The sequence below is a fragment of the Theropithecus gelada genome, chromosome 8 (assembly GCF_003255815.1).
Source record: "Theropithecus gelada isolate Dixy chromosome 8, Tgel_1.0, whole genome shotgun sequence".
NCBI classification, from domain to species: Eukaryota; Metazoa; Chordata; class Mammalia; order Primates; family Cercopithecidae; genus Theropithecus; species Theropithecus gelada.
Genome location: NC_037676.1, coordinates 146,842,822 through 146,870,261, shown reverse-complemented (window position 1 = coordinate 146,870,261; position 27,440 = coordinate 146,842,822). Strand labels below are relative to the sequence as shown.

At 51.8% G+C, this 27,440-nt stretch overlaps 1 protein-coding gene across 2 annotated transcripts in view; it reads left to right on the top strand.

The window, feature by feature from the left end:
• ARHGAP39 (Rho GTPase activating protein 39) overlaps nucleotides 1-27,440 on the top strand; it is a 142,524-nt gene that overhangs the window by 48,505 nt on the left and 66,579 nt on the right. For both annotated transcript variants that reach the window (XM_025395395.1, XM_025395394.1), the window contains exon 2: nucleotides 23,281-23,441. In XM_025395395.1, the coding sequence (XP_025251180.1) occupies nucleotides 23,362-23,441 (80 nt within the window). In that variant the 5' untranslated portion in view covers nucleotides 23,281-23,361. The remainder of the gene's footprint in view (nucleotides 1-23,280; nucleotides 23,442-27,440) is intronic.

Here is a 27,440-nt window from a genome sequence, read left to right as displayed (position 1 = left end):
CTGAAACTGTTTTAGAAAGAAAAGTTCACCAAGATGTGACTTGGGTGGAAAAAAGAAAGCAGAATCAGCACTTTGGGGCCAGAAGCTCCAGGAGGGGCAGTGATGGTCTTGGCAGACCCAGGAGGGCAGGGCGGTGGCAAAGGAGCGACAGGGTGAGAACCAGTCCACATTGCACTGGCTTCACCTGAGGGCTCAGAATCCACGGCCCTGGCTTTCTTGGAGATGGCAGCTGAGATACGGAGGCCCAGTCACTGGCTGTTTGAAAAGCAGTTGGGTCCCTAGACTCTTACTCTCAGTTCTTGGCATTGACAGTTGCCCCGCCTGGTTTGGAGGCTCTTTCTCTGGAAAAAGGTTACGGGAAAACAGGAGATGTTGGTATTGGGGCTCTGGCCGAGGTGCAGCTGGAAGTTCCCTGCCCAGAACGGGATGGTGGCCAGGCCTTTCCCTCTGCACAGGCTTCTTTGGGGGATCCAACTGCCAACGGAGAACCAGAGTTGCTTACATCAGGAACCCCAACAGATGGCTCAGCTGTACTGCACTGACCTGGCCCCGTCGACCTCCCCAAGTTCAGAGTCAAGCTTCCAACAGGAAAGACACAGACCAACTTCAATTTGCAGGAGATAGAGACTCTGCACAGAAAAGAGCATCAGATACGGTGATTATCCTCAGGAACCTGTGAAACGGGGCAGATGGCATAAAGAAAGGATATTCAGAGAACAGAAAAAATGCTTGGCAGTTAAAGATGTGATGGTGGGAAGGAGAACGCAGGAGGGTTGGAAGATGAGTGACGAGGGCGCAGCCTTCCAGAAAGAAGGGCAGAAGGACGGGCAAGACATGGCGCCTCGTCTATTCCTGCTGCTGCAACTACGTGCCCAAGACATGGCGCCTCGTCCATTCCTGCTGCTGCAACTACGTGCCCTAGACTGGTGATGTGGTTTGGATATTTGCTCCTGCCCAATCTCATGTCGAAATGTAATCCCCGGTGTTGGAGGTGGGGTCTGGCGGGAGGGGTCGGATCATGGGGGCGGATCCCTCGTGAATGGCTCGACCATCCGCTTGGCAATGAGTGAGCTCTGGCTCTGGCTCATGCGAGATGGATCTGGTCATTTAAATGTGGGCAGCAGCTGCCCCCTCTTGCCCCTGCTTTTGCCATGTGAGGCACCTGCTCCTGCTGGCCTTCCGCCATGAGTCAGAGCTCCCTGAGGCCTCCCCAGAAGCTGAGGGATGTCAGTGCCATGCTTCCTGTACAGCCTGCAGAACCGTGAGCCAATCAAACCTCTTTTCTTTATAAATTACAGTCTCAGGTATTGCTTTATAGCAATGCAAGAATGGCCTATTACAGATGGGTAATTTATAGACAACAGAAACTTACTTCTCACAGTTCTGGAGGCTGGGAAGTCCAAAAGCAGTCCAAAGTCCTGGCCAGTCAGCGTCTGAGGAGGGCTGGCTCCTCACTGGCACCTTCTCACCTAGTGGAAGACAGGGAAAGTCCAGGCCCTCAGGACCTGATCACCCACTGGGGTGAGGTTAGGAGTGCCACCTCTTAACACCATCACATGGGGTTCTAGGTTCCAGTGTCCGCATTTGGCGGGGGACATCCACTTACACCACAGCAAATAGGAAATGAAAAGCAGAGTCTAGGAGGCTCAGTGTCTCGGTAACTGGAGTTCTAGAAAAAGGACAGGGGACGTCGTGCATGTCACCAGGCACGTCGGGCTTGTGTGCTCAGCGCCGTGGGTGAGACCAGACCTTTGGGAGGCTGCAGAAGCTGGGGCTAGGGCTGGGGCGCTTCTCAGCCACCATAGGGCTGGAGAACCAGGAAGCACTTTCATAATTGTGACAGAATGACCCTGATGAAGCCGAATAGTCCGTCTGTTGTCAAGGTAGAATAAAGGCATTTCCAGACAGGCATGGTTTCAAACCTTCACCTCCCATCTCACATTTTTCAGGAGAAGGTACCTGGTGCCTAGGTGAGCACATGAGTTGTGGTGGGGCAGTGAGGAGCAGCTGGACAGTGCCGGGTGGGGGCCTAGCCGGGGCTGGGGCACCAGGCCGCTGCTGTTGACCAGTCCTGCCGGTTTCCGTTCGGCCTGTGTGCTCCGGGCCTCAAGCGCGTTGCTGAGATGCCTGGTGTTGGCACCTGGGCTCGTCCCACACCATTGCCAGGGGCCTGTTGGAGCTCGGCCTTGCCTGTCTCTCAGTAAGAAGTGTGCCCTTGTGTTTGGGGCTAGAATCAGCCCCCAGAGGCCCCCACAGTGCCCCCTGCCCCCTGCCCCTGCGTTGTGCTGCACCTGGACTCACAGTTGGGAGGCGCCACCTTTGCCATCCCTCAGGATGTGCCCCCAGCAAGTCCCCAGCACTTCCCACAGGCTGTCCCCTCTGCACACACCACTGACGCCATCGCAGCTTCAAGTCCCCTGGCCACCGCCTGGCGCCCTCCTCCTCTGCCTGTCGCAGCCCCACCCGAGTCTTGTCCTCACCACCCTCTGCCAGCACAGGTCTGGCCCCAGGCCCCTGGGCAGAGGCGCTCGTTGCTGTCAGTGCCATCACCTGGTACTACACAAAGCTGCTGCTTTTGTTGATCTAGAAAAACAATTTCAGAGGGTTGAATCTGCTTGCTGATGTCTTTCAGGTTTGTCTCCACAGCTCGGACTTCTGAAACCACACTTGTGTTCGGTAGCGTGTGCAGGATAAGCCCCTCACACTTGCCTGTCCCCAGCCCCACTCCCCCTGACCTTCCCCAGCCCGCAGCAGCTCCCACGTCTGCCAGGGCCCATCCAGCCAAGCCCTGGAGGTCTCTCGGCCGTGCTCTGCCTCGGCCCTGCTGGAGCCTGAGGGTCTGCTCTTACGGTGGTGCCAGTGCTGCAGCTCCGCCTTAGGCCGAGGCTGCCCCTGATCGGGCAGCAGGGTGAGTGACGACTCTGGGGAAAGGGAAAACCCTTCTGTTACAGAAGATACTGAGAAGAGCAGTGCGGCTTCAAACCCAGTTTGCAGCTCATGTAGCTGAAGACACTCATCCTGTGCACATTGTGAACCTTGTGCACGTTGTGAACGTTTCCAAGTTAGTAAGATCCAGTAAAGGAGTGGACAGAGGGTGTGAGCCAACACCTTGGGGGAAGGGAGGCGCTAACGGGAAGCACGTGGCAGGTGCTGGAATTTGGTGGGGGGAGACACACCCGCCATTGCGCGCGTCCTTCCGGGTGCAACAGTGACAGGGTGGGGCAGTGAGAAGCTGGACCGCAATGTGGGGCGCGGAATTCCTACAAACCGGTGGTGGGCTGAGCTCAGCACAGACACAAGGAATTGGGCAGCCTGGGGTAGTTCTTTGGCCCGTGGGTTGTTTAAAGGGTGAGTTCCCTGTTGGGTGGAGTCAGGCCGGCCAGGTTGGCGCGTTGACTCTGGGAATCTGTGTTCTTCTAGATCGGTGATCGGGTTTTGTTGTCTGCCCACCCTGTCAGTTATCGAGAGAGACGGTCTTAAATCTCCTACTGCGATTGTGGGTTTGTCTGTTTTCCTTTCAGTTCTGACAGCGTTTGCTTTGTAAGCCTAAGGCTGGGTGATGCCAGGTACATTCAGGATTGCCGTTTGACTTGGCGTCCCCACGCCACTCGGGAATGCCCTCTGTGCTGCTGCCTCTCGTCTGGCCCAAGGGTTGCTGGACCAGCCCTCTTTGCGTGTGTTCTCCTGGCTGTTTTTCCTGCTGTGGCTCTCACGAGTGTCCCCTGCTCGAGTGGCTGGGTTGCTTTTACCTGGCAAATGTTCACTGACCGCCCACACCATGCTATGCTCAAAGGACTGGGGAGAGCAGCGGGCGATGTCTTCTGCCCACAGATCGCACCTGGCCCCTGCCCTGAATGGTGACCACCGTGGTACCCCACGCCGCCCCTCTCTGAGGACACTGTCTCTGTGTGGGGCCAACATCAGCCGGCTGCAGTTTGTGTCAGAATACCCTGAGTGAGAGCCTGTGTCGACCACTGCATGTGGGATGACGGCTGCTGTGCCTGATGCCAGCCGTGGCGCTTCCACAGGTCCAGGACCAGCAGTGCCAGCCTCCTGGGGAACGCCGCCCCCAGCCCACTGCATTGGCCTGCATGCAGCTGGGCCAGAGTCTGAGTTGCGGCGGCACCCCTGCTCCGGCTCTGAAGGCAGGGGCAAGGCTCCCCTGCTGGCAACTCCAGAGCCAGTGGTCAGAGTGCCTGGCGGAGCAGTGCTGTGACCGGGAGGGCAAGGGGTCCAGGGTGCAGGGAGGCCTCCGTGAGCCAACCTGCCTCATGACTGGTGAAGTCAGCAGCTGCTTTGTTTTGTTTTGTTTTGTTTTTGAGACAGGGTCTTGCTCTGTTACCCAGGCTGAAGTGCAGTGGAGCCATCTCGGCTCACTGCAGCCTCAACCTCCTGGGCTCAAGTGATCCTCCCACCTCAGCCTCCCAAAGTGCTGAGACCAAGGCGTAGGGCCCATGCCCAGCTGGCAGCAGCTGTTTGAGGTCATTGTAAACCCCGCTTCCTTTCTTTTTTTTTTTTTTTGAGACGGAGTCTCGCTTTGTCGCCCAGGCTGGAGTGCAGTGGCACAATCTCGGCTCACTGCAAGCTCCGCCTCCCAGGTTCACGCCATTCTCCTGCCTCAGCCTCCCGAGTAGCTGGGACTACAAGTGCCCGCCACCATGTCTGGCTAATTGTGTGTGTGTGTGTGTGTGTGTTTAATAGAGACGGGATTTCACCATGTTAGCCAGGATGGTCTCTGTGTCCTGACCTTGTAATCCGCCCGCCTTGGCTTCCCAAAGTGCTGGGATTACAAGCATGAGCCACCACACCTGGCCTATGAACCCCCTTCCTTGCTTGCACTGTGGCCTGGCAGGTCAGCCAGCTGAAAGTGAAGGGTGACGCCAGAGCCCCCTCCTCTGTCCCTGCCTGTCCCTGCCAGCTGCAGACACTGGGAGGGTGGTTGGATCCCAACAGCAGAGGCGGCTGCAGCCTTGGCCTGGCTGCTCTGTGGGGGCTGCTGGATCCAGGTGATCTTTCTTCCTTTTCTTGTTTTTCATTTCTGCTCCCTGGTGTTTTTGGGGGGATCCTCTCCCCAGGGGGGACAAACATGGCCCTGACAGCTGCAGGCTTGAGCCTTATCCCAGCAGGAGTTCAGGGATGTCTTGTGGGGGCTGTTGTCCCACCTTAGTGCTGCTGCCTCCATGCTCTGCCTGTCCTGTGACCAGACATCTGTGGGGGGCCTCACTGAAGTGTCAGGAGGGGGAACTGCAGAAAGAGGGGTCTCTGGCCGAGGAGGGGAGGGGAGGGGAGGGAAGTTGCCCAGCAGAGCCAGGGGCATGTCCCTAGTAGGAGGGCAGACCTTGGTCTTGGAGATGGGCCTTGGGGGTCCACCTTGTAAGTGAAGAGGTCAGGACTCAGGAAGAGGTGCTGTGGTGTTGGCAAGGCTTTTGCTGGGCCTGCTGCAGTGTGCAGTAGGTTCTCCGTGAATGGGGCTGCCAGGGCAGGGGCTGCTGCAGTTTTGCTGTTCATCCAGCCGTGTTGGTGCAGATGTGCGGATTAGATAGAGGCAGCCTTGCTACACAGGCGAGTCTTCACTGGTCTTCAGAAGGAGATTGGGGTGTGATTGATCAGAAGAAATGATGCATTCTATTTCATTCTCAGGCCCAGTGAATTGTGGATTTCATGCTTCTTCCTCTTCTTTCCCCTCTATTCATATAAAAGTATTTCTTGAGATAATTATTTTATGATTCATTATTTTGTCCAAGCCCAAAAGTATATCCTGCACTGTACGCTTTACATGTAGTGCAAAGGTGCTCATCATGGCTGTCAGCACGGCCAGGTCACTGGGGCTAACACAGTGGCAGGCGCAGGTGCAGGTGGGTGTGGCTTACAGGGCCGACCTCGTGTGGCTCCTAGCTTATTTAGCACGAGTGTAAGGAAGCTTCTCTTCAGGAGGCCTGCGTGCTGGTGAGGTCTGGGCTCCCTCTGATGGGTGGAGGGTCCTGGCTTGTTTGCAACACAAGGCTGCTCCGTCAGCTCTCCAGGTCTTAGCTGGGTCGCCCAGGGCTGCTGCTGATGCCAAGCATGGTCGTGGGCCTTTGTTTGCACTTGGTGCGCTGTTGTCACCCCAGCAAGTGAGGGGTGTGGGCGCAGAGCTCCTCACTCACTGCCAGTCCTTCCCTGGGAGGTTTTTTGTCTACTCTGTGTGCTCACTTGCTCAGAGGCCTCTCTCATCCCTGATTCTGGGCGGTGCATTTGACAGAGGCCTGCCTGGGTGCTGCAGCCTCTGACATTTGCCCAGACGTTGCTTCATGCCCTGCTCTGTGGTCCGTTTCAGAGACACTCCCTGGATGGTGAATCTGTGTTTTCCGTTTCTTGGGTCGGCATTCTGCACGCCTGCAAGGTAAAGCCTGGCTTCTTGTGCCATCTCCCCCGTCGTCGAGTGCCTCCTGGAACGCGTCTGCCCGCTTTGTGTCTGTGCCACGAGGCCCTGTCAGGTCTGGGTGGCCTCGCTGGTCACGGGAGCCCTGTCTCCACAGAGCCAGCCGCGATGGACCCGCACCAGCTCTGTCTCTTCCATTCTTGGCTTTTCAAATGTCCTGCCCTTACACTTCAGATGTGTTTGGTGTAGACAGTTTCTCAAGATCTTTAAAATCTTGCTGACAGTCTTTGCCTCGACTATTGGTCCATTTACATTACTGTAATTATTCTATTTAAATTTGTTTCCACCGTCTTTCCTTGTACTCTGTCGTTTGAGAACCAGGTTGCTTCTTCGCTTCTTTTGGATGATTTTTTTTTCTTTTTCTTCTCTACTGGGTTGGAATTTGCTCACTTGGCTTCATAGTGGTTGCCTTGGATGTTCTAACATGCAGAATTAATTTGTCAAAGTCTAAAATTAGTATTTTTGCCCTCCTCCAAACGATTCAAAGATCCGGGAACATTTTATTCTGAGCGCTCCGTCCACACAGGACTTGCCCCTCCCCGTCGCAGCGTGTTGTGTCTCTGTGGGCCCCGACCGCGTGGGGCCAGGAGGACTGCGAGAAGAGCTTCCCCTGGGGCTGGGTAGTAACTTCCTTCCTTGTTCACCTAAACCCTCCCAGTCTCAGCCTTGGGGCGTCCCCCAGCAGTAACTGGATCCACACCTGGGCCTGGCCCAGGCTTTCTCCTCTCTCCCCTGACTTCTGCAAAGCTGTGAAAGGAGTGGGTGCAGGCCAGCTGCCGGCCAGGGCCCTCCTGCACAGGGCCTTCCTTTCTCCAGGTCCCTGCTTTTACTTAGTTTTTGTTCTCTAAGGTTCTGAACTTTCTTGCCAACCCACTGATAGATTTTTAAAGTTTTTAAAAATATATCTTACCAGGTAGTAGTGCTCATTTGTTCATTAAAAGGCTGGTCAAAGCTTTTTACTCTGACAGAATGTAAGTGTCCACTCTGAATACATTGACCCCTGTTGCTGCTGTGGGCTGGGCTCGTGCCTGAGGCTGGAGTGTTTCTCCCACCAGGACTGGGCCTCCTCTCCTGGGAGAGCGACTCCGGGCACAGCCATTCTGGCCCTCGGGTCATGGTGGCAGAGTCCGGAGTGTCTGGGAGGTGCCATGCCTTCTGCTGCGTGTTGTGGGTGAGCCTTGGACTTGGCTAGAGGCCTCACAGAAGGAAGCCCGTGGCAGCTGGGGCCGCTGACATGGCCATGGCGGGTGAGGACATTTCTGAAGCTTTTCTGGAACCTGCGTTGAGAAACTGGAAGTGATTCCGCGCAGAGGCAGCTCACCTCAGCCTTGGCCACTCAGCCTCCACTCCTCGGGTGCCCCAAGGCCCACACTTTGCCTGGGACCCCGGCACCTTGGGCCTGTGCAGACCCCAGCGAGGCGGAGGCGGCCTGCCTGTGTCCCACTGATGGCACGAGGCCATGGGGGGCTCAGTCTTGTGTGTGTTCTGTGTCTGTGCCTTTCCTCTTTTTCTTTCCTGCTTTCTGTGGGGTAAGGGAAAGTTTCTCCTCCTTTATATTTTGATATCTTTCCAGTGGATTTGATTATTTTCTTGATCACCCTTAACACTGTGTCTTCATGCACTGAGTCTTCCTACCCAAGTTGCAGTCACTCAGCTCTTCTGCGGAGCACCTGAGCGTGTGCGGCCCACACTGAGCCGACCACATCTTGTTTGCCTGAAGCTGTAGTCTTATCCCTTAGGAGAACATGAACATGAGCTTTTATTTTATTTTAGTTTTGAGACAGGGCCTCACTCCTGTCTCCAAGCTGCAGAGTGCAGTGGCGAGATCTTGGCTCACTGAAGCCTCTACCTCAGGGCCTCAAGCCATCCTCCCACCTCAGCCTCCTGAGTAGCTGGGACTATGGGTGCGCACCACCACGCCCTGCTAGTCTTTGTATTTTTGAGGGTTTCACTATGTTTCGCAGGCTGGTCTTGACTTCTGGGCTGAAGCAATCTGCCTGCCTCAGCCTCCCAAGAACATGAGCTTGTAACCAGTGGTCAGTTATATTCACCACTGTCTTCCTCCCACCTGCCAGGCCCTGCCCCCCAGCCCTTCCCGCCTCTTGCCTCAGAACCTCTTCTCTGGGTGGCGCCTTGACTCCGGACCCTGCCACGTTGATATGAAGCCATGGGACTGCCTCTTCCTGGGGTTTGTGGTTTTCCCGCCCCTGGGAACTGGCAAGCTGCATTTGAGGGCCTCTGCTGGCCTGGAAGCCCTGTGGGCCGTGGAAAACTTGGGAAGTGGGTAGTTTCTGTTCTAGAGCCCAGAGCCCTCATCAGGGAGACCTGGCAGTTTGCAGCTTGTGCTGTCCCGGCCTGCTGCCCTTTGTACAACTTCTGAGAGGGCACTGGTTGGCCTGCAGGGTCCAGGCTGAAGGCAGGGACTGATGAGAGTTTATGTGATGTCACGCCAACAGGGCAGGCAGCTGCAGGCTGGGGCTTGGGCCACCCTCTAAGGGGGGCTAGGACAGCACCAGGATGGCTGCCAGCTGGGGCTGTGTGTGGTGAATCTGGCCCCCTCCAACCATATACTTCCTGCGAGACAAGCCTCACAGGCTGGTGACAGCGGAGCTTCCGAGGGACAGGCCTGTGCCAGGCGTTTTCCAGTTGCTGTTCAGTTTCAGTTCCTTCCCAGCACCTTCACCTCGAGGGCACAGTGGCCACTTCAGGAGCTTAGCCTCAGGGATTCCTGCCGGTCCTTACGACCCTCTCCTATACTCACAGTCCCTGCCTGACCCAGCATCTTCTGCTCAGACGCAGGCGTCTGTCCTGGAGGGGCAAGTGGATGGGCACAGGCAGTGTTCAGGGCAGCCCAGCGGGTTGGGTCAGAGAGGGCGGTCTGGACCTGAATTGGGTTTGGAGCCATCGCTCTTGTGAGGGATGCAAGCTCGGTAGATGACAGGGCTGCTTGGGCAGTAGGCATATACTCACACACACGTCACGTACTCACACGCACGTGGGCACACATGCTCTCATAGACACATAAGCTCACAAGCACATGGGCATATGCTGTCTCAGGTACACAGGCTCACACGCACACGGGCACACACTGTCTCAGACACTCAGGCTCATGCACACAGGCAGACACACGGGCTCACGCACACGGGCACATACAGGGACATAGGCTCATGCACACGGGCAGACACACTCAAGGACACACAAACTCACATGCACACGGCCACACACGCTCAGGCACTCAGGCTCACGCACACAGGCACACATGCTCTCTCAGGGACACAGGCTCACACAGGCACACATGTTCCCTTAGGAATACACAGGCTCACACACACATAGGCACACATGCTGTCTCAGATACACAGGCTCACACACACGGGCACACACTCAGGGACACAGGTTCACACATGCACACACACACAGGGACAGGCTCACGCACATGGGCACACACTCAGGGACACACATGGACACACAGGCTCCTATGTGCACACACAGGGACACACAGGCTCATGCACACAGGCACATTCAGGGACACAGGCTCACATGGGCACACACATTCTCTCAGGGACACAGGCTCACACGCACACGGGCACACAGGAACACACAGGCTCACGCACACGGGCACACATGCTCAGGGACACATAGGCTCACACACACACGTTCTCTCAGGGACACAGGCTCACACGCACGGGCACACGCTCTCTTGGACACACAGGCTCACACCAGCATGCACGCTCTCAGGGGCACACAGGCTCACATGCACACGGGCACACAGGGAGACACACAGGCTCACGCACACGGGCACACATGCTCAGGGACACACAGGCTCACACACGGGCCCACACACACAGGGACACAGGCTCACACACACGGGCACACACGCTCTCTCAGTGACACAGGCTCACACATGGGCATCCACACTCAGGGACACACAGGCTCACAAGCTCTCTCAGGGACACACAGGTTCACACACACAGAGGCACACACAGAGGCACACACACTCAGGGACACACAGGCTCTCACGGGCACACACACTCTCAGGGACACACAGGCTCACGCACACGGGCACACACGCCCTCTCTCTGGGACACAGGCCCACACACATGCTGCGTGCGGACCCTGGAGTGGGGATAGGGGACCCGCGCTTCTTGGAGCGAGAGGCCTCTGGCACCCTGGTCTATGGCGAGCGTCGCCAGCCCAGGCAGATGCTGTTTCCGCGCTTGCTCTCCCAGCAGACCCCGTCTGGAGCTGGCACAGAGCATCCTCTGTTCCAGATTCGGCGTGGGACGTTGGAAGCAAGCGCCTGTCGCCCACTCATGACCGGAACTTTCCGGCAGTGCGAGGTGGGGGCGGGAAGCCCTTGTGACGTGTCTGGGGCCTGGGCCTGTCCTCCTCCCTGTGTCCACTGTGGACCAGGCTGGGCTGTGGCCTTCCCTGCTACGGAGACCACCACAAGAGACCCTGGGGGCCCCACGTCTGGAGAATGAGGATGAGGACGGAGCACACCTGCCTCGTAGGGTTGTGGGAAGAACCAGGTGAGGCCGCTGTCACCAATGCGCACCTGTGCCCGCCACGGTGGCTGTGCGCCTGCGGTCCTGCTCACGCTGCACCACAGGGCCTTGGGAGGAGGTAGCCAGTGCCAGGGGCTGGAGAGACCCCAGCAGGATTTGCTCCTAGGAAGCCCAGCACTGCGCCTCCCACGCAGGAACCAGGCTCCGCGTTGCGGGGAGCCCGGCCTCTTCAGGGACCGCCCTCCCAGCTGAGCAGGCAGCAGCCCCAGCAGAGGGGGAGGTGGCTGAAGCTGGCCGTGGGCCTGGGGACGGAGGGCACACAGCTGAGGCGCGTCCTGGGGGCTCTGCCTGCCTGCTCTGTGCCCTGTCCGCGCCCACCATGACCAATGCAGGCAGCAACCCTCACCTCAGGCGGGGCTCTGGGTACAGCATTCTGGTGGACAGCCTCAGGATAGAGTCCACGGGGACCTCCAGAAGCTTCCTCTCCCACCTATTAAACTACCTATGAACACAGGCAAAGGCAAAAATTCCACATCAGTAAATTGTGAAGTGGATTCTTTTGAAAAAGCTCATGCGAGATTATTGAGCAGAAAAGAAGAGGCAGGACGTGATCATGACAGCACCAGCTCCGCCCTCTCAGGACCCCGTGTGGCCCCAGCCCTACACCAGGACCCCAGTCTGGGAGAGGGCGGGGACAGGAGGCGCTGGGCTCGGGTGGGCTTTGCCATGCAGGGAGGCGAGAGGTTCTTGAAAGGGTGGAACTCAGAATTTTTTGAGAAATGTTACAGTAACCACCTAATAAAACTTAAAATATTCTATTCCATTGAAATATAATTTTAGGCCAGGCATAGTGGCTCACACCTGAAATCCCAGCACTTTGGGAGGCCGAGGCGGGCGGATCACAAGGTCAGGAGACCAAGACCATCTTGGCTAGCATGGTGAAACCCTGTCTCTACTAAAAATACAAAAAATTAGCCGGGCGTGGTGGTGGGCGTCTGTAGTCCCAGCTACTCGGGAGGCTGAGGCAGGAGAATGGAGTGAACCCGGGAGGCAGAGCTTGCAGTGAGCGGAGATCACGCCACTGTACTCCAGCCTGGGTGACAGAGTCAGACTCCATCTCAAAAAGAAAAAAAAAAAAGAAAAAGAAAAGGAGAGGAAAAACAAATAGAATTTTTAAAAATCAATGCAGAAGATAAAAGCAAAACATGGAACTGTACAGAAAAGCAACCAACAAAGCCAGGTGAGAGGCCAGCTTGTGTGTGAGAAAATGTCTCAGATTCCATGATTAAAAGGACAAAAACCTCACTTTAGATCACAAAACCAGACCAGAGCGGGTGCGGCTGGCAGAGTTCACCTGCTCCTGCCCTTTTTTTTTTTTTTGTCTTTCCAGTTTCTTATCTCCTGGGGCCGAGGCTGAGCTCTCAGCCTGAAGTCTGTGTTCCCAGGAGGCCCAGCGGAGCTGGGGGGGTCTCCTGGTTTGTGGTGCTGGGTGTTCCAGTCTCCTGTCTCTTGCTGGTGCTGCACCGCTTGTCCCGCCTGCCAAAGCCAGTGACAGGTGAGAAGCCCTTTGAGACGTGAGGTGGCAGGCCCTCGTACCATCACCTTTATTCAGAAGGACTTCTGTTCCGAAATCACCCAGTTTTTTTGTTTTTTGTTTTTTTTTAGATGGAGTCTCACTCTGTCGTCGCCCAGGCTGGAGTGCAATGGTGCAATCTCTGCTCACTGCAACATCTGCCTCCCTAGTTCAAGTGATTCTCCTGAGTAACTGGGACTACAGGCCATGCGCCATCACGCCCAGCTAATTTTTGTATTTTTAGTAGAGACTAAAAATGTTGGCCAGGCTGGTCTCGAACTCCCGACCTCAAGTTATTCTCCTGCCTCGGCCTCCCAAAGTGCTGCGAATCCAGGCATGAGCCACCCCGCCTGGCATTATTTTGTATTAAAATAGTGTTTGTTGATTCATTGGGCAACATTGATCACTGGGCTTTGAGCATATATGGTAGTGAGCAGAAGACATTTTTATTTACTGGATTTTAAACAATCATTTTGTAAAGAGGTTTGAATAATGAGAAAAATACTCTGCACCACAGGATGCCATTGGCGCTCGCCCTCCTTCGTGGGACCCAGGTCCCCCTGTACCTGTCCTGCTGCCTGAGGCCACTGTGCCGCCCCTGGATGCTGCCCCTGTGGCCCTTGGGCTCCCCCTGCCCTCCCCACCTCCTGGCTGCTGCTCAGGGCAGCCTGGGGTGAGGCAGTGCAGTGGCACAGAGTCAGCAACAAGGGCACAACCTCATCTCCTACCCTAGAGGTTGGCTTGGGGGGCTCAGCGTGAAGGGGGTCAAAGGAGTAGCTAAGCACCCTTTGACCAGCCGGCCTCCTAGGACACAAGCAGGCTCCGAGGAGGAGTCTGACCTCGCAGTGCCTGAGCCTCTGTTTCCTGCACTGACAAAGCCCTTCCATGGCTTTTCGCATTTCTCTCTCATAGCCACACCCATGCAGAACTGATGCACCAGCCAGGACCCTTTTGTGGGGGCCTGTCCCGGGTCACAGACCAGGTCTCTCTTTTGACCATGGACACGGGGCAGCCAGGAAGGGGCTGTGCTGCCAGGCAGGTCCATGCGTCCTGAAGGCACAGAGGCCCCTCCAGACTGCCCATTTCAGGACCTTGTCATGCAGCTGGAGTCATGGGTGACACCAGCCCCGGGGCCAGGCAGTGGCTTGGCAAGCGTTGCGGCAGCCACACGGCAGTAAGAAATTCTTTTTCTGTGCATCCAGGTGGCTCCAGCCAGCACCGTCCTTTCCGTGTGGGGTGTGCCTGACACCCTCCTTTCTCCCTCCCAGAAAGGTGAAGAACCTGACCTCCCAAGTCCATTCCGTGGCTGGCTGATGGGCTGGGTCACAGATCTAAACCCCTCAACCTGGCCTGTCCTGGAGCGGGCGGCCTTGGTGAGCACAGCTGCTGAAGGGGCAGCAAATGCCAGTCGTGCCTGTCCTGGTCACTGGGGTCGCGTCTTTGCCCAGCCTGGCGCAGGCACTGGGCGGGGAGAATGGGGCCTTGTGTCTCCAGCTCACAGCCGAGCTTTCAGAGCATCAGACTGGGTTCATTGTTCAGAACCGGGAAAACTAAAAACAGCATTGAGAATGGAACTTGAACCTTCTGGAAATGACAGCTGAGTAAAGACTCATTTATTCTGCTTCCCTTCTTGAAACTCACTGCAGTGAACAAAGAGGATGAAAAATAGGGAACAAGATTTAATTCACAATGGGCCTAAGGAATAGCCATGGCAAAGGAGGGTGTCGGCCAGACGGGAAGCAGTGACAGCCACATCAGGTCCAGCAGGCTGGGTTTTTGTTTAACAAGAATGGATTTTTGGAGATAGTGTTGATGAGTATTTTAAAAGAATGGGGGTTGTGGCTCGGGGAAGCTGAGTATAGGCAGACATCTGGCAAGATGAGGCAGAAGGCCCACGTGCTTCACTTTTCTATAAGATCCAGATTCTCATTTTTTTCTAATTTTTAGAAAAGGGGGCCTCACTTTGTTGCCCAGGTTAGAGCTCAGTACCACAGTCATAGCTCACTGCAGCATCGACCTTCTGGGGTCAGCGATCCTCTCACCTTAGCGTTTTTCGTAGCTGGGACCACAGACGTGCGCCCCCATGCCCAGCTAATTATTATATTTTTTGGTAGAGATGAGGTTTTGCCATCTTGCCCAGCTGGTCTCAAACTCCTGAACTCAAGCAATCCTCCTACCTTAGTCTCCCAAAGTGCTGAGATTGTAGGCATGAGCCTCTGCCCCCACGATCCAGACTCGTAAGGGGTGAAATGGGGAACGAAAGGATGGGCTGAGGATTCCTCTTAGTTTTCAGCATTATACTGATCATTATGTTCATATGAGGAAACTACCAGAGACCAGGGAAAAAGTCACCTGGAAGGATTAGAGGGAACAGTGAGTACTCAGAGCTCTCAAAACACTCAGAAGAGTGGCTGTTGCCAGCAGGCTGACTGAGAAGCCCCATAACTCACAGGGCGTGTGGTAGAGTACCCAGTGGAGAACAGTTAGCCTAGAATAAATGCTGCTCTGCTGCTGTGTGACAAATCTCAGAAGGAAGAATCAACATTTTCAGTTTCCAAGTATCTGGATCCAAAACAAAGCTCAAGAACAGTAATGGGCCGGGCGCGGTGGCTCACGCCTATAATCCCAGCACTTGGGGAGGCCAGGGTGGGCAGATCACGAGGTCAGGAGTTCAAGACCAGCCTGGCCAACATGGTTAAACCCCATCTCTACTAAAAATACAAAAATTAGCTGGATGTGGTGGTGCGCACCTGTAATGCCAGCTACTTGGGAGGCTGAGGCAGGAGAATCACTTGAACCTGGGAGGCGGATGTTGCAGTGAGCTGAGATCACACCACTGCACTCCAGCCTGGGCGATGAGCAAAACTCTGTCTCAGAAAAAAAAAGAATGGTAACAGGAACACAAAAAATATACAGCTTTCCAAGAGGTAAAATTCATAATGTCTGGCATCCAACCAAAGAACCAAAGAAGATCAGGTATGGAAAGAAACAGGAAAGTAGAGCCCAGGCTGGAGTGAAGACTCCATCCACACTGGCGTAGATGTTAGGGTTGGCAGACGGGCACTGAAGTAATTGTTATAACTGTATTCCGTGTGTTCAGAGAGCAAACGTAGATGTTAGGATTAGCAGACGGGCACTGAAGTAATTGTTATAACTGTATTCCGTGTGTTCAGAGAGCAAACGTAGATGTTAGGGTTGGCAGACGGGCACTGAAGTAATTGTTTTAACTGTATTCCGTGTGTTCAGAGAGCAAACGTAGATGTTAGGGTTGGCAGACGGGCACTGAAGTAATTGTTATAACTGTATTCCGTGTGTTCAGAGAGCAAACGTAGATGTTAGGATTAGCAGACGGGCACTAAAGTAATTGTTATAACTGTATTCCGTGTGTTCAGAGAGCAACAGGAAAGACTGAACACATTAAGTAGAGACATGGAAGTATTTTAAAAGATCCAAATTAGAGTTGAAATGAAAATGTCCAAGTACCAAATACACTGGATGGGATTAATGGTAGATCAGAGATTGCAGAAGATTAGTGAACCTAAAGACGAAGCAGTAGACACTCTCCAAACTGAAACGAGGAAAAGAAAAATATTTTAAAACAAACAGGAGCATCATGGAGCTGGAGGACAACTTCCAGAGGTCTAACGATTGTGTGATTGGAGTCCCTACACGGGAAGGGAGGGACAGAAGAGTTGTTGGAGGACATGATAGCTGAAAAGCTTCCCAGTTTGATGGAAACTATAAGACTAGATCTGACCATCTTTTCTTTCTTTTCTCTTTGTTGACCAATGGATTCATGTCACATGATCGGACCATCTTAATGACCCCAGAGCACAAGAAATGAAGAAAATCACGCAAGGCACATCGTCAAGTTACTCAAAACCAGTTACAAAGAGATAAATCTTAAAAGCAGCCAGAATAAAAAAAAACACAAAAGGCCTTTGCTTATGGAAGAAACAAAGACAAAGATGCAGATGACAGCAGATTTCTCATGAGAAACAATGCGAGTGGGAAGACAATGGTGTAGTGTGTTTAAGATGCTGAAAGGAAAAAAAAAAAAACACCTGTCCACCAAGAATTCTATACCTATCTTTTAAGTGACAGTTACATAAAAATGTTTTCAAACACACAATAGCTGAACTAGTTCATTACCAGCAGACCTTCACTGAAAGAAATGTTACAGATGCTTTAGGCTGAAGGAAAACAAAACCATGTGGAAATCTGGATCTATACAGAAAATTGAAGAGTACTGGAAATGGTAACTGCATGTTTAAATACATGATACTCAAATCTCTTTAAAATATAATTGTGTAAGTATAGTAATTATGTAGCAGAGAGAGGAATTTATAACATATACAGAAATAAAATATTTGACAAAAATGGCAAAAATAAAAGGCCAGAAGAGAAGAAAATGGTAAATGCATATATTTGAAGTGGTAGAACAGCACTTGAAGGCAGAGTATGGCAAATTAAATATGCATGTTATAAACCCAGAAGCATTTACTAAAATAGCAAAGCAACAAATTACAGCTGATAAGTGAACAGTGGAGATAAAGTTGACCCACGTAAAATACTTAATCCAAAGAGGGCAGAAAGGAGGAAAAGAGGAAAAAAGAACAGATAGAACAGGTAACACAGCAAGATGGTCGGATTGCACAAAAAAGCAATACCCACATATATACTGGCTAAAATAAACTGCTTTTTTTTCTCTTTTTTTTTCTTTTTTTTTTTTTTTTTTTTGAGACAGGATCTCACTTTTTTGCCCTGGCTGGAGTGCAGTGGCGCAGTCATGGCTCACTGCAACTTTGACCTCTTGGGTTCAAGGAATCCTCTGGCCTCATCCTCCTTTTTTTTTTTTTAGATGGAGTTTTACTCTTGTCGCCCAGGCTGGAGTACAATGATGCAATTTCGGCCTACTGCAACCTCTGCCTCCCAGGTTCAGGTGATTCTCCTGCCTCATCTTCCTGAGTAGCTGGGACTACAGGTGTACCCCATCATGCTTGGCTAATTTTTTTTTAGAGACAGGGTCTCACTATGTTGCCCAGGCTGGTCTTGAACTCCTGGCCTCAAGGGATCCTCCTGCTTCAGCTTCCCAAAGTGCTGGGATTGTAGGCATGAGCTACTGTGCCTTGCCACCCTCTTTAAATTTAAAGAAATAAATAGGCTATAAGTAAAAGAAGGATAAACGTTACACAATTCTAACTCTGATGTAAAGCAATCTGGAGTTGCTATAATATCAAATGTACTGATTTCAGAGCAAAGGAAACTACCAGGATAAAGATACTTCATGATAAAGGAGTTCATTCATCAAGAAGACACCGTAAATGTGTGCACCTAATAACAGAGCCATAAAATACATGAAGCAGAAACTGATAGTGCAGAGAGAAATAGACACATCCACAGTTGTCGCTGGGACCCTCGTGACCTGTTTCTCAGTGATGGATAGAACAAATAGACCAGAAATTAGTGTCAGCACCATCAAGCAGCCAGATCGATTGGCTTTATACAGCATCTCACCCGGCAGTACGTTCTTTTCCAGTGCGCACGGGACATTTACCAGGATAGACCATTTTAGGGGGCCATAAAAAGTGTTAATAAACTTTAACAAATTCAAATCGTATAAATTATGTTTTCTGAGAAAAATATAATTAGAAACCAGTAGACTGGGCGCGGTGGCTCACACGTGTAATCCCAGCACTTTGGGAGGCCGAGGCGGGCGGATCACGATGTCAGGAGATCAAGACCGTCCTGGCTAACACGGTGAAACCCTGTCTCTACTAAAAATACAAAAATTTAGTGGGGACATGGTGGCGGGCGCCTGTAGTCTCAGCTACTCGGGAGGCTGAGGCAGGAGAATGGCGGGAACCAGGGAGGCGGAGATTGCGGTGAGCCAAGACTGCGCCACTGCACTCCAGCCTGGGCGACAGAGCGAGACTCTGTCTCAAAAAAAAAAAACAAAAAAAAAAAAACAAAGAAACCAATAAAAAATATCTGGAAGATGATTAGTTACTGAGTATATGTTCCATTAGTCAAAAAAGGAAAACAAAAGAGAGGTTAGAAAGCTTTCTGAGGCTGGGCACGGTGGCTTACGCCTGTAATCCCAGGATGTACAAATCATTAACTCTGCTTCTACCTTAGGAAATTAGAAAAAGGAAAGCAAATTAAGTCTAAAGGATGCAAAAGAAAGGAAACAAAGATTAAACTGGAAATTAATGAAAACAGAAAAATAGAAAAACACCTATTAGGCTGTCTTTTTGAGGCAATCAGTAAAATCAATAAGCTTCTAGCCAGAAAAGAGTGAAAAAAAAAAAACAAAACATTTTTTGTATCAATATCAAAAATGAAAGATGTGGCATCACTACAGGGTCTGTTGCTCTTAAGAGAATGTAAAGGAATAGTATGGTATAATAACTTACACCAGCAAATGTGATTAATTTTATATGAAATGGGCAAGTTCCTTGAAAGACAAACCATTCATACTCACATAAGAAGTTTTTAGAACCTGCTGAGCTCTGTATCTATTAAATAGATTTGATGTGTAATTGAAAACCTTCCCACAAAGAAACTACATGCCCATCTGGCTTCACTGGAGTCTCTGCCACACATTGAAGGAAGAAATAATAGCAAGGCTATATAAAATCTCCCAGGAATTTGAGAGGAAGGAATACTTCTGATTTTGTTATGTTGGTATTACTCTGATAGCAAAACCAAAGATGTTACAAGAAGAAAATAGATGCAAAAATGAATATGAATATAGATGTAAAAATTCTTCACAAAATTTTAGCAAATCCCATTTGAGAGTATATAAAAAGGACAATATGGCCGGGTGCGGTGGCTCACGCCTGTAATCCCAGCACTTTGGGAGGCCAAGGCAGCAGATCACGAGTCCAGGAATTCAAGACCAGCCTGGCCAACACAATGAAACCCCGTCTCTACTAAAAAGACAAAAAAGTTAGCTGGATGTGGGCGCGGGCACCTGTAATCCCACCTACTTAGGAGACTGAGGCAGGAGAATTCGCTTGAACCTGGGAGGTGGAGGTTGCAGTCAGCCGAGATCGCGCCACTGCCCTCCAGCTTGGACAACAGAGTAAGACTCCATCTCAAAAAAAAAAAAAAAAAAAAAGGACAATCCATCATGACCAATTGGCATTTATACAAGGAATATGTAATTGGTTTAAGAATAGAAAATTGATGGAATCCAGCTATTATCAAACTAAAGAGAAACCATGTGATCATTTCAATAGATACAGTAAAAGTATTTTACAAAATCCAACATCCATTCCTGATTTAAAAAATAACTTGGCAAACTAAGAGTACAAAGGAACTTCCCTGACCTTACAAAAGACATCATGAAAAAGTTACAGTCAACATCATACTTAATGGTAAAAGACTGGATGCTTTCCCTAAGATTAGGAGGAAGGCACATATGTTCACTCTTACTGTGTTCAGTAATAATACTGCAGGTTCTTCCCAGTATAATTATGCAAGAAAAATAAATAAAAGGATCTAGTTTAGAAAGGAAGAAGTAAAACTTTTTGTTCACTGTTGACATGATCACCTCTGCAGAAAACCTAATAAATCTGGGAAAAAAGCAATTATAATGAATAAGTGAGTTTATCAAGGTTGCAAGATCAAACTGTAAAAACAACATTTTTTTCTGCATTAGCAACAAAAAATTGGAAATTATATTTTGTTAGTATCATAAATATGAAATGCTTAGGGTGACACTTAACTAATATGTGCAAGATTTGTACACTAAAAACTACAAAACGTTGCTGAAAAGAAAGTAGACCCAACTAGATGGATATATTTTGCTCACAAATCAGAAGATGTAACGTAGTTAGGATGTTAGTTTTCCTCATCCATAGATTCAACACAACTGCAGTCAAAATCCCAGCAGGCTATTTTGTAGAAATTGAGAAGCTGATTCTGAAATTCATATCAAAATGCAAAGGACCTGGAATAATTAATTCATTTCAAAAATGAAAAGCAGAGTTTGGGGACTCACAGTACCTGATTGCAGACCTGGTGCATTTGGGGTCACTGTGGCATGGGGTCCCAGATGGGAGGAAGCTTCCTGAGAGGTAGTGCCTAGTTGAGTGTAAGAGGACAAGGAGGTCGGTGAGCTTGTTGGAACCCGTGGTGGAAGGATGGGCTGAGGATGGAGAGCAGGTGCCCAGGGGGGATTGGTCAGAGTTGCTCTCAGGCTGTCATGGATGCTTTTTAGCTTTTCAGAACGTCACTGATGCTGCTGTTTTACTTTTCAAAAAGATCGAAGCTGTACAAGTAGGTCACCTGTTTCCTCTTAAACAAGAAATTAAAAATACTTAAGTTTTGTTTCTTTTTATTTTTCTTTTTTCTTTTTTTTTTCTTTTTTGGAACAGAGTCTTGCTCTGTCACCCAGGCTGTAGTGCAGTGGCGTGATCCCGGCTCACTGCAACCTCAGCCTCCTGGGTTCAAGTGATTCTCCTGCCTCAGCCTCTTGAGTAGCTGGGATTACAGGCGCGTGCTCCCGCACCTGGCTAATTTTTGTACTTTTAGTAGAGATGGGGTTTCGCTGTGTTGGCCAGGCTGGTCTCGAACCCCTGACCTCGAATGATCCGCCGCCTCGGCCTCCCAAAGTGCTGGGATTATAGGCGTGAGCCACTGCGCCTGGCCAGAGTTTCATTTTTAAAAATAGCATTCCTAGCAGTCCCAAGCATTAAAATAAATAGTTGTGTGGAGATTTAAGTGGCGGAAAGAGCGTTTCCTCTAAGGAGGTGGTTCCCCCGCTTGTGAGTGGAGTGAGTGTGGGTTAGGTTTGTGGCCCCACAGTCTGTCTGGGACTTGAAGAAAGTTTCCGATTGGCCTGCAGTGTCTCTTCCTGCTGGGCCCCGTCACCGGCTGTGCTTGAGTCTTTTTTATTTCCCCTTGAGTTAGCACAGTTAGTATCTATGGAATGGCCTCTCCTCAGGGAAGGGGGCTGCCGTGTACTGATACCAGCTGGGGCATCAGGGAGCAAGGAGACAGGTGCCCACCACAGCAGTGCCCACCGTGGTTCTGCAGACTGTCGGAGAGTGGCGGTGCATGTGTGAGGCCCTGTGGCTTCTATGAGCCAGTGCTGCAGGCAAAGTGGCACCAAGGCTAGGAGCAGCCGTGTAGCCGTTTGTCCCTCCCCGTCACCACCCGGGCCAGAGGCCATTGGTTCTGATTTCTAACAGCAGAGGCTACTTTTGCCTAACCTTGAACCTCATGAAAGGAAACTGTACTCTGCATTCAGTTGTGTCTGGCCTTTTTTTTTTTTTTTTGAGACAGGGTCTCGCTCTGTCGCCCAGGCCGGAGTGCAGTGGCGCGATCCTCCCTCCTCCTCTGCCCGCGTGGCTGGGACCATAGACATGCTCCACCACACTCGGCTGATTTCCTTCCTTACTGGTAGGGTGTGGCTCTTTGTCAGATTACACACACATTACACATGTTCTGTGTAGCAAATACATCCCACTTTGGATGTGCTTTTTGTTTTTTCTTAATAGTTTCCTGATAAACAGAGGTTCCTAATTTTACTATAGTCCAATTTGTTGATTTTTCTTTTGTGCATTGTTTTTTGTGTGTGTCCAATTAAGGTATCTGTGCCTACTATAAGGCCACAAAGATTTTCTCCTACATTTCTTTCCAAAAGCTTTATTATTTTACTTTTAACATTTAGGCCTACGGTGCATCTAGAATTAAGTTTTACGTACGAGATTGGATGAGGTAAAGGTCCAAGGTTAATTTTTTTCACACTTGACCCTTGAATAACTCAGGGTTTGGGGCGCTGACCCCCACCAGGTGGTCAAAAACCCATGTCTTACTTGCCGCCGCTGCCGCCACCACCACCTCCTCCTCCTCCTCCTCCTGTTAACTACAAGCAGCCTGCTGTTGATGAGAAGCCTTCGGATAACAACAGTCAATTCGCATGCATTTTGTATGCTATTGTAACATGTACTCTACTTTTCCTATAAAGTCAGACAAGAAAATGGTAGTAAGAAAATAATAAAGAAGAGAAAATAGATTTACTGTCATTACGTGGAAGTGCTAAAGATCTTCATCGTCGTCACCTTCACGTTGAATAGGGTGAGGAGAAGGAGGAGGAAGGGGGTTGGTTGTGCTGTCTCAGGGGAGGCAGAGGAGGAAGAAAATCCGCGTATAGGTGACCCTCCTAGCTCAGACCTGTGGTTTTCAAGAATGGACTGTATACCTGGTGCATACAGCACTGTTCTCAGAATTCAGGTGATCCGTGTGAACATGGATTGCTCCTGAGCGCCCTTGTGCTATGGCTGTGCACGCTGTATGCGTGTGGTCCTGCGTCCTTCCCCAGTGACTGCCGGCAAGTGTCGCCTGTGTGGACAGCTGGGGACACTGAGTCTCAGATGTGGGGCTGAGAGTGAGGGCAGAGCAGGTGCTTGTCCTCCTGTTCACCCTCCTCCCAGTCCTCAAGCCCTGTGGTCCCACGGTCCTGCCATGCTTGGCTTGTGCCTGCCCCGGCCCAGCGGGGAGTGGGGGTGGTGTCTCAGGCTGACATGGGCTGGATCCTGGCTTGTGGGCACAGTCTCCCTGCTGTGTGGGAGACTGGCCAGGCTTTGCTGCAATGCAGGGCCAGACATCAAGAGCACTGAGGAGTGGGGTTGGCTGCCCGGGGACGGCTCACGGGTGCTGTGGAGTCCATCTTCATTCTGTCCAGCCACTCTGTGGCGACGGGCTCAGCTGGGTGGTTGGTGTGGTGAGGCATTTTCCAAATCAGCACTGTTGCTTCTCCCCTCTTGCAGTGCAGCACCTTCCCGTCTGATGCTGGGGTTGTCCCGATGATGCCCTGACGTCTGTCCACTTCGGCGAGGAAGCAGACAGCGATGTCCCAGACACAGGACTACGAGTGCAGGAGCCATAATGTCGACCTGCCGGAGTCAAGGATTCCAGGGTCGAGCACTCGGTAAGGAGCCGACCGACCTACGGAGCTACCCGGGCCTCAGGAGTGGGTAGAACTGCTTTCTTCCTTTAGAGAAAGCAGCGTGCGTGCAGGATTCTCCGTGGGGTCGCTGGCTCTTCCCAAGGCCGGGGCGGCCGATGCCACATGTGCACAGCACTGCCCTCAGGGCTCTGGCCTGCGAGCCTGCAGATGCGGGTCGCCATGACTCGTTTTTATCTTTCTAATTTTTGACTTTCTTATTTATTTATTTTTTTAGGAGACAGGGTCTCACTCTGTTGTCCGGGCTGGAGTGCAGTGGCGCAATCATAGCTCACTGCAGCCTTGAATTCCTGGGCTAAAGCAGTCCTCCTACCTCAGCCTCCCGAGTAGCTGGGACTGCAGGCACGCACCACCACGTCTAGCTGATTTTCAATTTTTTGTAAAGATGAAGTCTGTTGCTCAGGCTTATCTTAAACTTCTGGGCTCAAGTGATCCTTTTGGGAGGTCGAGGCCTCCCAAAGTGCTAGGATCACAGACGTGAGCCGCTGTTCAGCCCTGATTTCTAGGCTTTTATTTGGAAATAATTTCATGCTTCCAGAAAAGTCACGAGAATAAGAACAGCCGCATGAGCACTTGAGGCCCAGAGACCTGTGGCTGTCATCGCTCCTGTCACCTCTGAATGTTTCTGGGGGTCGCGGTGTGAGAGCATGCGCTCCCTCAGAACGTCTTCCAGGTAGCCCAGGACACTTCTTACCACAAGTAAATCTGACCCTGTCCCATCTCAGCCAGTGTCCCGTGCCTCCAGGTCAGCTCTGCCCCTGACTGCCTCTTTCTCCTTAGCCTTTTTTAATCTGGAAGAATTTCACAGCTTTTCTCTGCCTTTGTCACATTGAATTTTTTTTTTTTTTTTTTTTTTTTTTTTTTTGAGGTGGAGTTGTCCAGGCTGGAGTGCAGTGGCACGATCTCAGCTCACTGCAAGCTCCACCTCCCGGGTTCACGCCATTCTCCTGCCTCAGCCTCCCGAGTAGCTGGGACTGCAGGCGCCCACCACCATGCCTGGCTAATTTTTTTGCATTTTTAGGAGAGACGGGGTTTCACCGTGTTTGCCAGGATGGTCTCGATCTCCTGACCTCGTGGTCCACCCGCCTCGGCCTCCCAAAGTGCTGGGATTACAGACGTGAGCCACCATGCCCAGCCCACATTGATATTTTTAAGGTAATAGTCACCCTATTTAAAACAGATGATCCTGGCCAGGCACGGTGGCTCAAGCCTGTAATCCCAGCACTTTGGGAGGCTGAGATGGGCGGATCACGAGGTCAGGAGATCGAGACCATCCTGGCTAACACGGTGAAACCCCGTCTCTGCTAAAAATACAAAAAACTAGCCGGGCGAGGTGGCGGGCACCTGTAGTCCCAGCTACTCGGGAGGCTGAGGCAGGAGAATGGCGTGGACCCGGGAGGCGGAGCTTGCAGTGAGCTGAGATCCGGCCACTGCACTCCAGCCTGGCCGACAGAGCGAGACTCCGCCTCAAAAAAAAAAAACAAAAAAAAAAACAGATGATCCCAGCCTGGGCAACCTAATGAGACCCCATCTCTACAAAAAATACAAAAATTAGGCTGGCATGGTGGCAGATGCCTATGGTCTCAGCTACTCGGGAGGCTGAGGTGAGGAGATCCCTTGAGCCCAAGAGGTTGAGGCTGCAGTGAGCTGAGATCACATCACTGCACTCTGGCCTGAGCAACAAAGTGAGACCCCTGTGTCACAGTAAAGTAAAATAGAGTTCTTTGGTTTGGGTTTGTCTGACAGTTTTTCAGGAGGATGCCACACGGGTGGTGTTGGGTCCTCCCAGGCCCCACATCTGCAAACACTGATGTCCACCTGTCCCTCACCTGGCAACATGACCTCTGACCCTGACAGAGGCCTCGCCCACTCCCCCCGAGTTGCAGCTGCTGCCTCCCGGCCACCTGAGGGCGCTCTGAGCCCGGCTCCGTGTCTAGTGCTTTGTGCCTCCCTGTGTGGTTGGTCTTTCCGGGACTCTGCACCTTCCACACTCCATCTGCACTCGGCCTTGACATGAGCAGGAGTCCTGCTGTCTCCTTGTTCGTTCGTTCGTTGGTTCTTCATTCATTTGTTCGCTGATGTGGGCTGATTTCCGTTGGGTTTTTTCAGGGCTTTTGTTGCTCTTGCTCTTCACTGCCTTGGTGCCCAGAGACGTCCCTGAGCGTCTCGCCAGCTCCTGCGTCCCTGACGGCCTCATTCCTCCGAGTGCTTCCTCCTGGCACAGCTGCCCTGCTCAGCCCTGGAATTAGCTATTTGTCTAGGGAGTGCTGGTTCCTTTCAGGAAATACTGGTCTTAGAGAACAAGGTCTGGGTTCTTAGAACATCCAGAGCTACTGCATTGTGTTTGGTTTTTGGCCTCTTTTTTTTTTTTTTTTTTGATGGAGTCTTGCTCTGTCGCCCAGGCTGGAGTGCAGTGCCGTGATCTCAGCTCACTGGAAGCTCCGCTTCCCGAGTTGAAGCATTTCTCCCGCCTTAGCCTCCTGAGTAGCTGAGATTACAGGCTCCTGCCACCACGCCCGGCTAATTTTTTGTATTTTTAGTAGAGATGGGGTTTCACCATGTTGGTAAGGCTGGTCTTGAACTCCTGACCTCGTGATCTGCCCGCCTCAGCCTCCCAAAGTGCTCGGATTACAGGCATGAGCTTTTTGGCCTCTTAAGCACATAGAACTAGAAAATTACACAGGAGTATGCACATGTACACACACAGGTACCCAAACACACTCGCCTCCACGCGCACACATACATACACAGGTTCATGAGCGTGCACGCATGCCTCCACACATGCAGGTACACGAGCACACACGCACGCCTCCACGCACACACACACAGGTACATGAGGATGCACACATTCCTCTGCACACGCAGGTAGGTACATGAGTGCACACACACGCCTCCACACACACGCAGGTAGGTACATGAGCTCACACGCATGCCTCCACGCACATGCACATAGGTACACAAGTGCGTGCACGCCTCCATGCACACACACATGCAGGTAGGTACATGAGCTCGCACACACGCCTCCACGCACACGCACATAAGTACACGAGCACACACACATGCCTCGCACACATGCACATAGGTACACGAGCACACATGCATGCCTCTATGTACCTGCAGGTAGGTACACGAGTGCGCACACACGCCTACGCAGGTAGTTACAGGACCTCACACGCATGCCTCCATGCACACGCACATAAGTACACGAGCACGCGCACATGCCTCCACGCACACGCACATAGGTAGACAATCACGCACACATGCCTCCACACACACGCACATGCAGGTAGGTACACGAGCGCACACGCACACCTCCATGCACACACACGCAGGTAAGTACATGAGCTCGCACGGACGCCTCCACACACACACAGGTAGGTACACAAGCATACATGCGTCCATGCACACAGGTACAGGAGCACGCATACATACCACGGACACGCAGATAGGTACAGGAGCTTGCATGCATGCCTCCACACACGCACATAGGTACACAAGCGCACACACGCGTCCACGCACACGCAGGTAGGTACATGAGCTTACATGCATGCCTCCACGCACACGCATGCAGGTAGGTACACGAGCATGCACGCACGCCTCCATGCACACACAGGTACAGGAGCGCACATGCACCTCCACGCACACGCAGGTAGGTACATGAGCTTGCACACACGCCTCCACGCACAAGCACATAGGTACACGAGTGCACACGCACGCCTCCACACACACGCAGGTAGGTACATGAGCTCGCATGCACGCCTCCATGCACAGGCACACTCAGGTACACGAGTGTGCATGCATGCCTCCACACATACATGTACGGGAGTGTGCACACACACCACGCAGACACACACGCAGGTACACGAGCTCGCACACACGCCTCCACGCACACAGATACACGAGCATGCATGCACGCCTCCACTCACACACGCAGGTAGGTACATGAGCTTGCATGCACACCTC